The sequence below is a fragment of the Emys orbicularis genome, chromosome 2 (assembly GCF_028017835.1).
Source record: "Emys orbicularis isolate rEmyOrb1 chromosome 2, rEmyOrb1.hap1, whole genome shotgun sequence".
Lineage (NCBI taxonomy): Eukaryota > Metazoa > Chordata > Testudines > Emydidae > Emys > Emys orbicularis.
The window spans coordinates 24,721,730-24,736,723 of record NC_088684.1 but is presented as its reverse complement, the minus strand read 5'-3'; the positions used below and the strand labels follow the sequence as shown (position 1 = coordinate 24,736,723).

Here is a 14,994-nt window from a genome sequence, read left to right as displayed (position 1 = left end):
AGACACTGGGCCAGATCCTGAGCTGGTGCAAATCAGCACAACTCCATTGAATTCAACAGAACTATGTCCTTCTGTACCAGCTGAGGACCTCCCCACTTGGTGACAGCTTTTTAGAATTATCCATGTGTTCTGTGATCTGTCCTACTTCATGCATAGCAGGTTTTATGCAGTAAACATAATCTATATTCTGTTACATTCTAGAAGTCCAGTGCATATATCCCCAGGAATCAAAATGTAAACATGAGCTGCCATTTGATGCTATTCTACCAATATAGCAGTTTATGCTTTTTATTTCCTGGAACACTGTATTTTTATGTAATCAATACTTTTTCTAAACATTAATTTCACAGAACCAAATAAGAGTCTAGAACATATTGACAATATCTTATTAATGTATTTATTTTTAATAACCTTGCTCAGCATCATTTTTATGGTCTATAAAAGACCATATTGTCTTTTAAGTATTAAACTTGGAAGGAAAAATCCCAGAAATTTTTAATTGTCCTAGTATCATTGTGATTAAATTTTATTTTCCATGTTATGAATTACAGAAAGTCAGTTTACATGTAAAACTCCAGCAATTGCAGACATTGTGATCCTGATAGATGGCTCATGGAGTATTGGCAGATTCAACTTCAGACTTGTCCGGCTTTTCCTGGAAAATCTGGTTGGTGCCTTCAATGTGGGTTCTGAGAAAACAAGAATAGGTAAGGTTTCTAAAAAAAATTCTGTAAGTTCACAGTTGAATTAAAACAATCAAAAAAGAAAACAACAATAAACCCTTGATTTCCAAGGTAGTAATGAACTTAATCCCTACATATTTGTACAACATACATCATCCTCTTTATTTGTCATGAATAAAAATATTAGGACCTGATCCTGAAAGCACTGTACACACAGAATTTCCATTTAAATCAATGGGAGAAATGTGAATGGAAAGCTTGTAAGATTGGACCCGATCATTGTACACAAGGTATTTCTCATAATGAATTGTTATATTCATAAGAACATAAAAATGACCATGCTAGGTTAGACCAATGGTCTATGTAGCCCAGTATCCTGTCTTCTGACAGTGACCGCTGCCAGATGCTTCAGCAGTAATGAACAGAACATCATTTTTGCGTGATCCATCCCCTTTTGTCTAGTCCCAGCTTTGGCAGTTGGAGGTTTAAGAACATCTGGAGCACAGAGTTGGCTAATAGCCATTGATGGACCTATCCTCAATTAACTTATCTAATTATAGTTTTGTCCTTCACAACATCCCCTGGCAACAAGTTCCACAAGCTGACTGTGCGTTATGTGAGGAAGTACTTCCTTATGCTTGTTTTAAATAGGGTGACCAGACAGCAAGTGTGAAAAATCGGGACATGGGGTGGGGGGATAATAGGAGCCTATATAAGAAAAAGACCCCAAAATCAGGACTGTCCCTATAAAATCGGGACATCTGGTCACCCTAGTTTTAAACCTGATGCCTATTAATGTCATTTGATGACACCCAATGTGGTCTTATGCAGAGGGGAAATAACACTGTTTTTCTTCATACCATTCATGATTTTTATATACTTCTACCATATTTTGTCTCTTTTCTAAACTGAGCACTCCCAGTTTTTATAATCTCTCTTCATATGGAAGTATTCCATACCCCTAATCATTTTTGTTACCCTTCTCTGTACCCTTTTCCAATTCTAATATATCTTTTTTGAGATGGGGCAACCAGAATTGTATGCAGTATTCAAGATGTGGGTGTACCGTGGATTTATATAGTGGCATTATGATATTTTCTGTCTTCTTATATATCTCATTCCAAATATCTGTTCTTTTGATTGCTTCTGGATGTTTTCAGAGAACTATCCATGATGATTCCAAGATCTCTTTTTTTGAGTGGTAACAGCTAATTTAGAAACCATCTTTTTGTATGTATAAATGGGATTATTTTTTTCCAATGTGCATTACTTTGCATTTACCAACATTGAATTTCATTTGTCATCTGTAAAGACATACAAAGGGATCTCACAAAACTAGATGACTGGGGGAAAAGTCATCTAGTTTTGCGAGATCCCTTTGTATGTCTTAGTTAAGTACAAAGCTGACTACAATTTTGAGTAATTTTGTACTATCTGCAAATTTTGCCACCACACTGTTCCTCTCTTTTTCGGGATCATTTATGAATATGTTGAACAGCACAGGTTCTAATACAGATCCTGGGAGGACCCTGCTATTTGCCTCTCTCCACTGTGAAAACTGACCATTTATTTGTACCCTCTGATTCCTATCTGCTACTGATCCAGGAGAGGACGTTCCCTATTATCCCATGACAGCTTAGTTAGCTTAAGGGCCCCTGGTGAGGGACATTGTCAAAGGCTGTTTGAAAGTCCAAGTACACTGTATCGACTGGATCACTTTTGTCCACATTTGTTGACCCCCTCAAAAAATTCTAATAGATTGGTGAGGCATGATTTCCCTTTACAAAAGCTGTGTTGACTTTTCCCCAACCATATCACATTTGTATCTAATAATTCTGTGCCTTACTATAGTTTCAAGCAATTTGCCTGGTACTGAAGTTAGGCTTACTGCCCTGTAATTGCCAGGGTTGCCCTTGGAGCCTTTTTAAAAATTGGCATTACATTAGCTACCCTCTAGTCATTTCGTTCATAGGTTGATTTAAGTAATAGGTTAATCCCATAGTTGTTAGTTCTACAATTTCATATTTGAGTTCCTTCAGAACTCTCAAGGTTCATCTGGCCCTGGTGACTTAATACTGTTTAATTTATCAATTTGTTCCAAATCCTCCTCTATTGACATCTCAGTCTGGGACAGTTCCTCAGATTTATCACCGAAAAATAATGGCTTGGGTGTGGGGATCTTCCCCACATCCTCTACAGTGAAGACCAATGCAAAGAATTCATTTAGATTCTCCACAATGGCCTTGTCTTCTTTGAATGCCCCTTTAGAACCTCAAGCAGCCAGTGGCCCCACTGATAGTTTGTGAGGCTTCCTGCTTCTGATGTGCTTAATTGTTTTATGCTGTTTTAGTTTTTGTGGCTTTAGCTAGTTGCTCTTCAATTTTTTTCTTGACGTGCCCTATTATATTTTTACACTTGACTTGCCAGAGTTTATGCTCCTTTCTATTTTCCTCAGTAGGATTTGACTTCCAATTTTTAAAGGATGCCTTTTTGCCTGAAACTGCCAGCTGTGTAGCCATGATGGCATTTTTTTGGTCCTCTTACTGTTTTTTTTTGTTTTTGTTTTTATTTGGGGTATACATTTAATTTGAGCCTCTACTATGGTGTTTGTGAGTAGCTCCTGCAGTCTGCAAGCATTTCATCCTTCTGACTGTTCCTTTTCATTTCCATTTAACTAGCTTCCTCACTTTTGTGTAGTTCCCATTTATGAAGTTAAATGCTACTTTTGCCCCTACAAGGATGTTAAATTTAATTGCATTATGGTCATGATGACTGATTGGTTCAGTTATATTTGCCTCTTGGATGAGATCTTGTGTTCCCCTTAGGACTAAATCAAGAATTGACTCTCCCCTCGTGGGTTCCAGGACAAGCTGCTCCAAGAAGCAGTCATTTATGGTGTCTAGAAATTTTATCTGTGCATCTCTTCCTGAGATGACATATAGCCATATATTCATCTCAGGTTCTAATCCAGTGCCTTTTGAAATCAACCGAAAGACTCCTATTGACTTCAATTGGCATTAGATCAGGCCCTTACAGTGGAATTTTTAAATGAAGAAAGTGCCAACAGACGGTTTCTATCATGTTTAAAACTGATTTGAACAATATATCATATCTGTTTTGCTACTTACATTTTAGCCTGTTCAAAGAGGCATTTAATAAAATTGTTCTCTTTCATGAAATGAGTTCTTGGAATCTTACTAAAGCTGAAAAAAAATGCACATTACCTTTTACTTAAATTCCTTAGCACTTGAAAGAAAAACCTAGAAAATACATAGTGGAGTTGGCATCCAGAACAAATTAGGGAGTAATAAATTCATCTTTAAAGAGTTCAAAAGAACCCTGTTATGATAGCAAACTACTGATAGCCTAGTATGTATATACTTGAAAAAATGAATCTCATGTAATGTATTTATTTCTGGTTCACTAGGTCTTGCTCAGTACAGTGGGGATCCCCGAATTGAATGGCATCTGAATGCCTTTAGCACAAAGGATGCTGTTTTGGATGCAGTCCGTAATCTGCCATATAAGGGAGGGAATACATTAACAGGTACAGTATGTATTTTTGCATTAGCCACATGCTCCAAAATATACCATGCTGCATTGGCTTAAAGTATTGGGGTTTTGTTCTGTTTCTTAAAGGTGAATGTGCTGTTTATTTTTGAAGTTTGCCTAAGAGCTTGATCTGAAGTAGCTGCAGTCAATGGGAATCTTCATGTCTTCAGTGAGCTTTGACTCAGGCCTCAGTCTACAAAATCTGAGTGTCTATGATCTGTCTATGCCAAAACTAAAAGCAAAGGAAGTTCACTTTTACATTCTGGAAAGAGGATAGAGCAGCAAAAGTCATTGACACTGTTCATACACAAAACCTCAGTCAGTTGGAGAAAGAAAGTGTGTTGTTTTAACATCTGACTGTTGGGGGTGGTAAATTTTCAAAGAATCACCTGGGGGGTTTAGACTCCCATTAACTTTCATGGTATTGAAACCCTGCATGGCTCTTTGGAAATTTAGAGGTGGATAGCTGCGGGATACTTGTCAATATGATAAAATATATATTCTCTGGAGAGGAATCCCATAGCATCAGTGCAACACTTAATAGTCTTGGCTTTCTTGTCTGGAGGATAATGGACTGAAAGAGTAAATTATTGCCAAACTATTTTTTCCAGAGAGGCTTAGAAGTTTCCCTTTTCTCCTCCACCAATCATTATTTTGATGGAAGGAATTATTATGGTTGGACTGGGAACAGAAGGGATATACTGTGGTACCATAGCTGAACTGATGCTTGATAGAAATACCAAGAAGCAAGTAATAAATCCACTATGATGATTATATTCTGACATTAGAGGTGGCTTTTGCCTAACCTCTTTTCATATGGCTTCATTTTAACTTTCAAATTAGAGCCAAGTTGCCTCTCCCAAATCAGTAATAATTTCAGCTTTTCCTCAGCTTGTGAGTGTAAAAAGCTTTAAAATAAAAGATTGTACTCGGCAACTGGATTTTAATGGCCTAAATTAAGTGGTAAATGGGTTTTTGTGCAGGATTTCTGCATGGGGTGAATTTCTCCCGTAAAACTTAGCACTGTCAACTCTCAGAGACTCTAGTGGGAACTGAGGGCAATGAAAGCTGCTCAGGATCTGTCCCGTATTCAGTGGAACTAGAAGAACAACTTGTGGGAGGGTTTTCAGGTTCAGGCCTGAAATTAGCAATCTGGTTTCCTGTTTCAGTGACTTCTGCTGACAAACTAACTAAAGGCTGTTTCATTACAGAAATATCATCTGTAATTTGACCAGCATTTCTAAAAATGTGTGTTAAACAGAATGTATATGTTACTCTTTGAAATACCAGTTCAGCAAATGACTTCAGCATGTGCTTAACCTTAAGCATGTGAATAGTCCTGATGCTTTCAATCTTGAGAAGTCAGTGTTAATGGTAAGCATGTTTTTAGTCCTTTGCTGAATTGGAAACCAAATTTACTAATAGATGAAATCCTCTAACTTCCCTGGTGGAGTAATATGTAGTGTAGCTGTAGCCATATCAGCCCCAGGATATTAGAGAGACTAGGTGGGTGAGGTAATATTGTTATTGGACCAAACTTCTGTCCAATAAAAGAAGAGCTCTGATGGCTCGAAAACTTGTCTCTCTCACCATCAAAAGTTGGTTCAATAAAATATATTACCTCACCCACCTTGTCTCTCTGGTGGGGTAAGGTATGTGAGTAGCTCAGTAGCCCAGTTTAGTTACAAACAAGTTTCTATTCTCTGTTGTAAATAATTTTATTGATTGGAAGGTTGCTGAGGACTGCTCCCATTTTTGCCCTGCCTTTAATTCAAGCTGCCTGTTTGGAACAGTATATTTTTAAGTGAAAATTTGTTCTCTTTTATAAGTTATTGTTCAGTAGGAGGTTTCTCAGCATTCTTTACTTTGAGTAGAAAGTTAAATGTCAAAAAATCAATAAAAATATCAGTGTTACACAGACAATTTCATTAGCCAAACCATTTTTTATTTTTTATTTTTTTTTAGGTCTTGCCTTAACTTTTATTTTGGAGAACAGCTTTAAGCCTGAAGCAGGTGCAAGACCCAATGTGTCCAAAATTGGTATATTGATCACAGATGGAAAATCCCAAGATGATGTCATCCCACCTGCTAAAAATCTGCGTGATGCTGGTGTTGAATTGTTTTCTATTGGTATGTATTCTAACGTATCTATTTATTGCATTGTATTTTTTATAAGTCTCTGATCTTTTCTATATATCTCGTGTATTTAGAAGGGTCCTATCGTGTTTCTATCTGGATTCAACATCATCAAAATATTTTGGAAAATTTTAACTTTTTTCAGTATCCTCCGACTGTTAATGTAACTGGCATTTTAGCAGGATAAACTTATGCTAGTTATCATCAGAATACTGCAAAGATGTCAGTAACACTTGTAATATTGGAAATTAACCCTTGTGATTAATTATAACTACCTGTAATTAACAGCTTGACTGTAGGCCTGATCCAAAGCACATTGAAGCCAGTGAAATGGGGAAAGACTCCATAGACGTCAGTAGGCTTTGGCCAGGCTGCATGGCTTAAACGTTACACCGATTTCTTTTGTTGCAAACATTTTCCTATTTTGTCTCTCCACTGTAAGGTGTGAAGAATGCAGATATAAATGAACTCAAAGAGATTGCCTCTGAACCAGACAGTACTCATGTCTACAATGTTGCTGACTTTAACTTCATGCACACCATTGTAGAAGGTCTTACGAGAACAGTGTGTTCAAGAGTGGAGGAACAGGAAAAGGAAATCAAAGGTAAATAAGAAACTTTGTTTGATCTTGATATTATACCAGCAAATCCAATTTTAAAATAGGGACAGTTTTGAACTAGTTTCTGACATTTTACTCTTTCTATGTATATTTTGCTACCAGGATACTACATTATCAGAGAAGGTATTTTTTATGGTGCGTATTTCATGCATATGCTAATATCTTTTGCTTAGTTCCATGATAGTAATTTGTCTTTTGTTATTATAGTGTTAGGTGACATGAAAAAAAGTGCATTCATTTTGCTGTAGCTATCACCAGTGAACAGGTAAAAAGAGGGTATGCAGGTGTGCAGGTTTGGGGATGAATTAGAGAAGGAGCAAAGCTAATTAAGGCTGTGCCCTGGTTTCCATTCTAATCCCTTGTTTTCTTAGTCTCATAACTTTGCCAAACTTTCAATTTGAAGTTTCCCAGGCTTGGTCTCTACATGAAGTTGAACTTTTTTATTTTTATTTTTTTAATCTCTGAGCAAAAAAAACAACCCAGCATTTTGGAATACAAGAAAAGGTTGAAAAGGGGTGGAAAAATTACAAGTATACAAAAATTCTGCTGACCTTAGGACCTTTTGAGCAGCTGAAAATGCTAGGGGTAGAATGTTGAAATTCGTCAGAGAAATAGCCCTCCTTGAGAAAGTATCTTTGAAATGTTCCAGAGAAATGTATTTGAATTGACTGAGCTGTGACCCTGTAAAATCGTATGCAGCATATGCAAATGCCAGATGCATTTCCCTAAGCTTGTGAAGTGCCTCACTGAGGAAGGCTGCATTGCACATGCATCTGAAGCTGTGTACTGAAAAGATGGTGCATTAGTAGGCTTCTCTCTTCCCCCTGGATCCCCTAAGAATTACACAGATGGTAGGGGGATCTGTGACTGGCCATGGTCTGGGTGTGGGGGGAGCAGTGGATTGGAAGACATGGCCATCAAAGGGCTCATGAACCAATGAAGAATCTCGGGGGGTAGGGGGGGGAGAGTCTTGAGAGGTAGATGTCTGTCGAGTGTAGCTCCAATGTGTCTTGTCAGATACCACCCCACCTGCAGACCTGCCAAGGAATACAGGGGACAGGCTCTCTTGCTGAGTGCTGTAGCAGGTTCACAGCTGTGGAGATTCCTGGCTGGTTCTGGAACTTGGGGAGAGGGTGTTTGGAAGCATCTGGGGAGGGAGTGAATGCATGGAGGGCCAGGCAACCAGGAAAGCTTGGGAGAACCATTGCAGTTGTAAAAGCGTTTGTGCTGAAACCTTTGTGTGTGTTGCATGTAAAGTTTTCCACATAAACCAATGGAGGCCTGGTCCTGCTGAGAATTGTATGGGTATTATTATTTTTATTATTTAGTTAGTTAATATTAAAAACTGACTAAATAAATGTGCCCTCTCCAATTAATTCAGTTTCTAATGATGAGAGATCTTTGGGAACTCAGCAATTAGAGCAAAACCAAATCATTATTTTACAGGAGTAAAAATAATTTCTCTATGTTATCTCATATATAGGAACATTTGTTGCCACTCTTGGAGCTCCTACAGATTTGGTCACATCTGAGGTAACAGCCAGAGGATTCCATGTTAGCTGGACCCATGCACCCGGCAAGGTGGAAAAATACAGAGTTGTGTACTATCCCACTAGAGGAGGCCAACCAGAGGAGGTAATGGAGGGAAAATCCTATCAGGTTCCTGATTGTGAGAACTTCTAGTAGACATAAATGGAAAGAATTCACCAGTTGGGAATGATAGCACTTGATCATAGGCCTGATGCCGCTTCCATTTATGGGTACATCTACACAGTCAGTGGTAGCCCGCGGCAGCAAATCTCTGAGCCCAGGCCGACAGACTCAGACTTGTGGGACTTGCTCTACTGCGCTAAAAGTAGCGGTGTAGGCAGAACTTTAAATTGCAGCTTGGGCTGGAGCCCAGGCTCTGCGGCCCGCTTCACAGCCTGAGCTCCATCCCGAGCTGCAACATGTACACCACTATTTTTAGCTCGGTAGCATGAGTCCATGAACCCGAGTACATGGACTCCGGCTTGGGGGCTTGCTACCACAGGCTGTGTAAACATACACCCCAGTCTGTGATTACATTGTTCAAGGATAGGACCTAAAATCCAATATGTAAACGGTGTTTTTATTTATACATCAGCTTTCCTTGTTGGACCAACTCTGTCTGATGCTATTTCAAAGGATACAGGACCAAAAAGGGGCAGAAGGGATAGAGTTTGAGCTTTGGAAACATAACTCATTTTAAAAAAAACCCATGGATGTAGAGTTGGGGATCTGGCTAAAACTGACCAGGGGGCCAGATGGATATTTATGATTTGTGTAGCACCAACAGTTCACTAAGTGCTTTGGAGGTAGGTATGAAAACAAGGACACTGCATGAAGACGTTTACAACTTAAGCAGACAACTTTCAGAACAGTATGGGAAGGGATGGCGAGTGGAGGCAGGACAACAAAAGCAGTATAATTAAAGGGTGAGGTGAAATGCGTTTTATTTTTTGAAGATATTTTGTTTTGGGGATTTTGTTGTTGTGGTGTGTGTTTGTGTGTGTATGTGTACACAGGTATGTGTATGCAGTACTATAATGAAATTTTGAATTACATAATAAATATATCAGAAAGTGTCCATTACACAATATCCTTAATTTCCATTATGCTAATAGTATTTTTAACATTTCCTTTGATCCAAAGTGCTGCTTTGTATTGCCTTAAGACTCCTCATTATGCATATGTTTGCCATTCTGTTTCCTGGCTACTGTACTGTATACTAAGATACAAATGTCATTTTTGTTGTGTTAAACATAGATAGATTAACATTTATGTATCATGCCAAGGGTGTCTTAGAAATATGACAGATAAGACAAACCGATAAGATGGATTAAATAGTAATAAAATGAATTTATTTTATACTTATTTCATTGAATTTTCCCCCAAACAGGTAGTGGTGGATGGAAGTGTATCAACAGCAGTTCTAAAAAACCTGATGTCTCTAACTGAATATCAGATAGCAGTGTTTGCTATATATATAAGTGCTGCAAGTGAGGGTCTCCGTGGTACTGAAACCACACGTAAGTATCCTCACTCAATTTGTTATGGACCTGCCTCAGTAACACTGAACGCTGGGTGGGTAGGCACTGCTCAGTGTGAGTAAGGGATGCAGAATCAAGTTTTTTTTCTCTTTAGCTCTTTTTACTAGTATTGTCCAACATTTATTTATTAGATTTGGGCCTGAACTAAAGACTTGGGTCCCAAACTTTGAGCCAGTTATATTCTCTCTGTAATGGGCCAAACCAAGCCTCTAAATCATAACACTCCTAGACTTTGGAACAGTTTGGAGCTGCAGCTGGATCTAAACTTTATGGCTTAGGCATACAGCCTTATTTCCACTTTTTGGCCTTAGTTCCTTAAGAGATGATGGGAGGTTCAGTGAACAGGGGACTGTTCAAGACTGGAGAGACAAGTGTTTAATTTCCTGCTCTGCCACAGACTTCCTAAGTTACCTTGGGAAGTGACTCTGACTTTCTGTGCCTCAGTTTCTCATCTGTGATAATTGTACTTCCCTACCTCAGGGAGGTTGTAAGATAATTACATTTAACACTGTGAAGTATTCAATAGGGGTCATATAAGTAGCTTAGAGGGGTAGGCCCCTCTAAGGGCTTGGCTACACTTCCGATTTAGAGCACATTAAAGCAGCCCCGGGCGCACTAGCTCACTACCTGTCCACACTGGCAAGACACGTAGAGCGCTCTGACTCCACAGCTAGAGCGCTCCTGGTACTCCACCTCGGCGAGTGGAATAATGTTTGCTGTGCCTTGGCTACAACGCCTGGGAGTCAGTGTGAAGGAGGTGCTGCATTACTGCACTCTGATCAGCCTCCGGAAACGTCCCATAATCCCCTTAAGTCAAGTGGCCATTCTACTCATTGTTTTTTAATCGCTGCAGGAATGCGGATATGCCCTTTCAAAGCTCCGTTTCTGACAGCCGGCATGCTTATCTGCTCCGAGACAAAGCAACCATTACTCTGGAATGCTGTGTGTGAGAGAGAGGCGGGGGGGGGGAAAGGGGGGAGTCTGCTGCTGTCTGAACTTACAAGACAGCATGCTGACATGCTCTCAGCCCCCCAAAAACCCACTCTCTCTCCCCCCACATACACACAACACATTCCCTGTCACACTCTACCCCACCTCCCCATTTGAAAAGCACGTTGCAGTCACTTGCATGCTGGGATAGCTGTCCATAATGCACCGCTCCCAATGCCGCTGCAAGTGCCACAAATGTGGCCACGCCAGTGCGCTTGAAGCTGTCAGTGTGGACAGATTGCAGTGCTTTCCCTACTGCGCTCTACAAAGGCTGGTTTAACTCAAAGCACTCTACATCTGCAAGTGTAGCCATGCCCTATGTCATATAACATTTTATTTAATTCAAATATTTTCACCCCAAATGCAATAATTTTGTCCCAGCAATATGATAGACCTTACGCAGGGAACTGAAGAATCACTTTTCCAGTTGAAACTACAGGGTGGAAGTTAGGCAGAATGCAATTATCTAGTTTGGGATTCAGCCAGGAAATCAAAGCTAACACTCCCAAACTTACAAAAAGTGAGATGGGATCTTGTTACATATGTTTGAGACCTAGGCCTTTTGTTTCATCTAAAAAAATTGAATCTCCAGCAGCACTATGTTCTATAACACCATGTTAGAAATTGGTTAATTTCTGATTCAGTGGGAAAAGTGTCACATACTGAGCGAATAGCATCATTTCCTGTTGCACCTGGTATTCCTTTGAAGTCACCTATTCAAGTTCTGACTAAGCCCAGCCCTGCTTATTTTCTGAGATCCGATCAGATCACAGCCCAAGGTGGTGTGGCTGCAAACGTTATATAAACAAATCTTTGAGTGTCATAAGTAATAGTCTGAAATGTGTAAGTATCAATCACTCCAGGTTATAAAATATTTGCAGTTTGGAAGTATTTTTCACCATGCCAGCTGAAATCTGTGAAAAAATTATAGTTTACATATTTTACCTTGTGTGACACTGACAGGTTAAAATTAACCACAAATGTGAAAACTATCACATTTGTGTATATAGTACATTAAAAATGACTTTACAGTAGTATGCTGCTTAGATAAATATATTCAGTGCCATAAATGCATAAAATACAGGAGAGTAAGAGAGGAGCCTATCTTTTAATCACTTTGAAAAATGCAAAATAAGTATCAAATGTATATTTATTTGAAAATTCTTGCACATGTGTGCTTTCTTTATAGCTATATTTATTCTAGTTACTTGAAAATTTCCTCTTAATTTATTTTTTTTCAGTTATCGGCATTATTTGGTGTCTACCCCAGCTGCAAATGATCTTTGTCTAATATGCTCTTAAAGTTTTGACATTTGCAATTAATTTTAATTTGAAAATTGTAGCAGAAGCACTGTCTACTTCTTCCCATCTTTTTGTCCCCCTTCTCTCTCTCTCCTTATTATTTATAACTTGTTTTATCGGAGCGCCTAGGAAACTTAGTCATGGACCAGGACCCCATTGTGCTAGGCTCTGTACAAACCCAGAACAAAAAATTGTCCTTACCCCAGAAAGCGTACAACTAAGTATAAACCAAGTGACAACAGACAGAAATGGACAGATGAGGGAGTACAAGGAAACAATGAGATAATATTGGTCAGCATGATGGACAGTGGTTCCAGCACACGAGTACCCTATCTGTTATCAAACTTTTTGTAGGCATCACCGGAAAGGAGAGTTTTAAGGAGGGGTTGGAAGGATAATGACTTTGCTTTGCAGATGTTTATGGGGAGCTCCTCCCAAGCATGAGGCACAGCATGGGAAAAAGGATGAAAGTGTTTGTTTGAAAATTTAACGAGTGGCCAATGAAGACTGGCATCATGGGCCAATTGGAGGCAGGAGTCAATGGCTCAATAGTGATTGAGAGATGGTAGGGAGGGTGAGGATAGGGCATGAAGGGCCTTGAAAGTGAAGACAAGTAGCTTATGTTTGATGCAATAGAGAAGGTGGCACCAGTGGAGGGAGTCAAAGAAAGGGGTGACATGGTCAAAGCAACAGGCTAGGAAAATGATCTTCACAGATCATGAAGGCTAATTAAGGCAACCCAGGACCCTAGGCACAACCCCATGTTAGAACACAGCTCAGCCATCTGTTGCTCCTCTTGACCTTGCCCCCTCACCATGAACATGCCTCCCACACTGTGGCTTGGGGGGTGAAGAGGTTATTGCCAGGCAGAAGCTACCCCTAAAAATTCAGGGCCCATGTGGCTTACCCCAATGTGTGGCCCTACCCACTCTCCACCACCAAGTCTCACCCCCATGCAGATCTAGAAGAGAGATGGGGTGGGACCTGTGCATGGAGCAGTTTGGTCCAACTATATCTGTTAAACTGTTGAGGATTCTCCCAAGGGAAAGGGTAGAAGTCCTTGCTTTTGTAGGATTGAAAATCTGACAGAGGCAAAGTACTAGAAATGTTCTGTAAGAACAATCCAGCTCTGACTGGGGGCTTGGATAAATGACAAAGTCCTTTTCCCATCTCTCTAATTCTGAGATCTTTTTATAGCTCTTTGTTATTATGTCAAACAGTGCTTCCAGTGTTTACTCTGCTGGATTCCTTTGTGTTCCCTACAGTCAAACAAAATGTTACGAAATGTTAAGCAAGTTTTTTTAGATGCAATTGAAAATTTGTTACTTCTTTCTGTCGCAGTTGCTTTGCCTACGGCATCAAATCTACAGTTGTATAATGTGTCACAGAGCAGCATGAAAGCAAAGTGGAATGGAGTAGCGGGTGCCTCTGGTTACATGATCCTATATGCTCCCCTTACAGAGGGACAGGCCGCAGATGAAAAGGAGGTGATGTATTTAGCTTTCATTTGGATTCTACCTATTCAAAAACATAACATTTAAAGAACAAAATGTCAGATGGTCCTTACCTGCAAAGCTTGTCTATTTTCTAGCTTTTAAAGTACTATACATGTTATTGACTTTCTGTGCAAACTGCATGCCAAGTAGTTATTTTTAATTTTCAGTATTTTCAAATTTGTCCTCATTAGTACACAGAAATGCCACAAGTTATAGCTGAGTTAAAGGGAGTCTCTTGGAATGATTCATGAGGCAATATTGTATCATAGCATGAAGGCAAAAACACAAACATAGGAAAAAAGAAATCAGCACACAAATGACTTGATCTTTCTGAAAAATAGATTTAGAAAATCATGAAGTTTTAGTATTTTTCTTTATAGTTGGACTTTGGAAAGTAAATCAACTTAAATTAGTAAATGTGACATTTCTACGTTTTATTTTCATTCTTTTATGTTTAATAAACGTCAAAGGTTTTTTGTTTGTTTTTGTTTTTTTTAAGTTAGTTTTAGAAAGAATAAAACGATTAATTTAAACTTTGAGTAGAACAAGAACGACAGAGTTAGGTACAGTTCTCGATTAGATAAAATGATAGGCAGAATATTATGTTGTCACTAGAAATATCACTGGACTTTTGGAAACAGCTAATATAGTGTCAGTGCAATCTTAGGGCTAAGATTTAAAATTGTTTTATGCTCCATTGACTGTATGTGAAATTAAGAGTATTTTATATAAGGACTCACTGACAGCATGCAAGTGCATGCAACATTCTGGAAAGAGTGTAGGAAGCCACTGAGAGCTCGAATAGACTTGTGTTCTTTGCAAAATGAGTAGCTATGATCATGTAGCCCTCTTGAAAATGGGGCCTCATTGAAAGCTAGCTGACATCAGCAAAACTGAGCCTCGCCCTGTTGAAAGATCTTTCAATAAATAAATCAGTCCCGGTTAATGCGGCACCTACTGAAGCAGCTCAAGGGGAAAATGGTACACACCTGAAATAGCAAAAAGCAAAACAAAGCCTCAGCCTGTAGACAGACTTCTGATTAATAAACCAGAGTCCTTTCCCCTCATTGCAATATTCTCACTTCAGCAGTCATTTTGAGGCCATTAGTTTCCACTGAACTGGTATAAAGATTCAACAGTCTCTT

At 39.1% G+C, this 14,994-nt stretch overlaps 1 protein-coding gene across 1 annotated transcript in view; it reads left to right on the top strand.

The window, feature by feature from the left end:
* The window catches only part of COL14A1 (collagen type XIV alpha 1 chain), a 167,123-nt gene that overhangs the window by 37,767 nt on the left and 114,362 nt on the right, over positions 1-14,994 (top strand). The window contains exons 5-11 of the mRNA XM_065399762.1: positions 552-707; positions 4,111-4,230; positions 6,201-6,365; positions 6,814-6,975; positions 8,474-8,625; positions 9,911-10,040; positions 13,695-13,840. Of these exons, the coding sequence (XP_065255834.1) occupies positions 552-707; positions 4,111-4,230; positions 6,201-6,365; positions 6,814-6,975; positions 8,474-8,625; positions 9,911-10,040; positions 13,695-13,840 (1,031 nt within the window). The remainder of the gene's footprint in view (positions 1-551; positions 708-4,110; positions 4,231-6,200; positions 6,366-6,813; positions 6,976-8,473; positions 8,626-9,910; positions 10,041-13,694; positions 13,841-14,994) is intronic.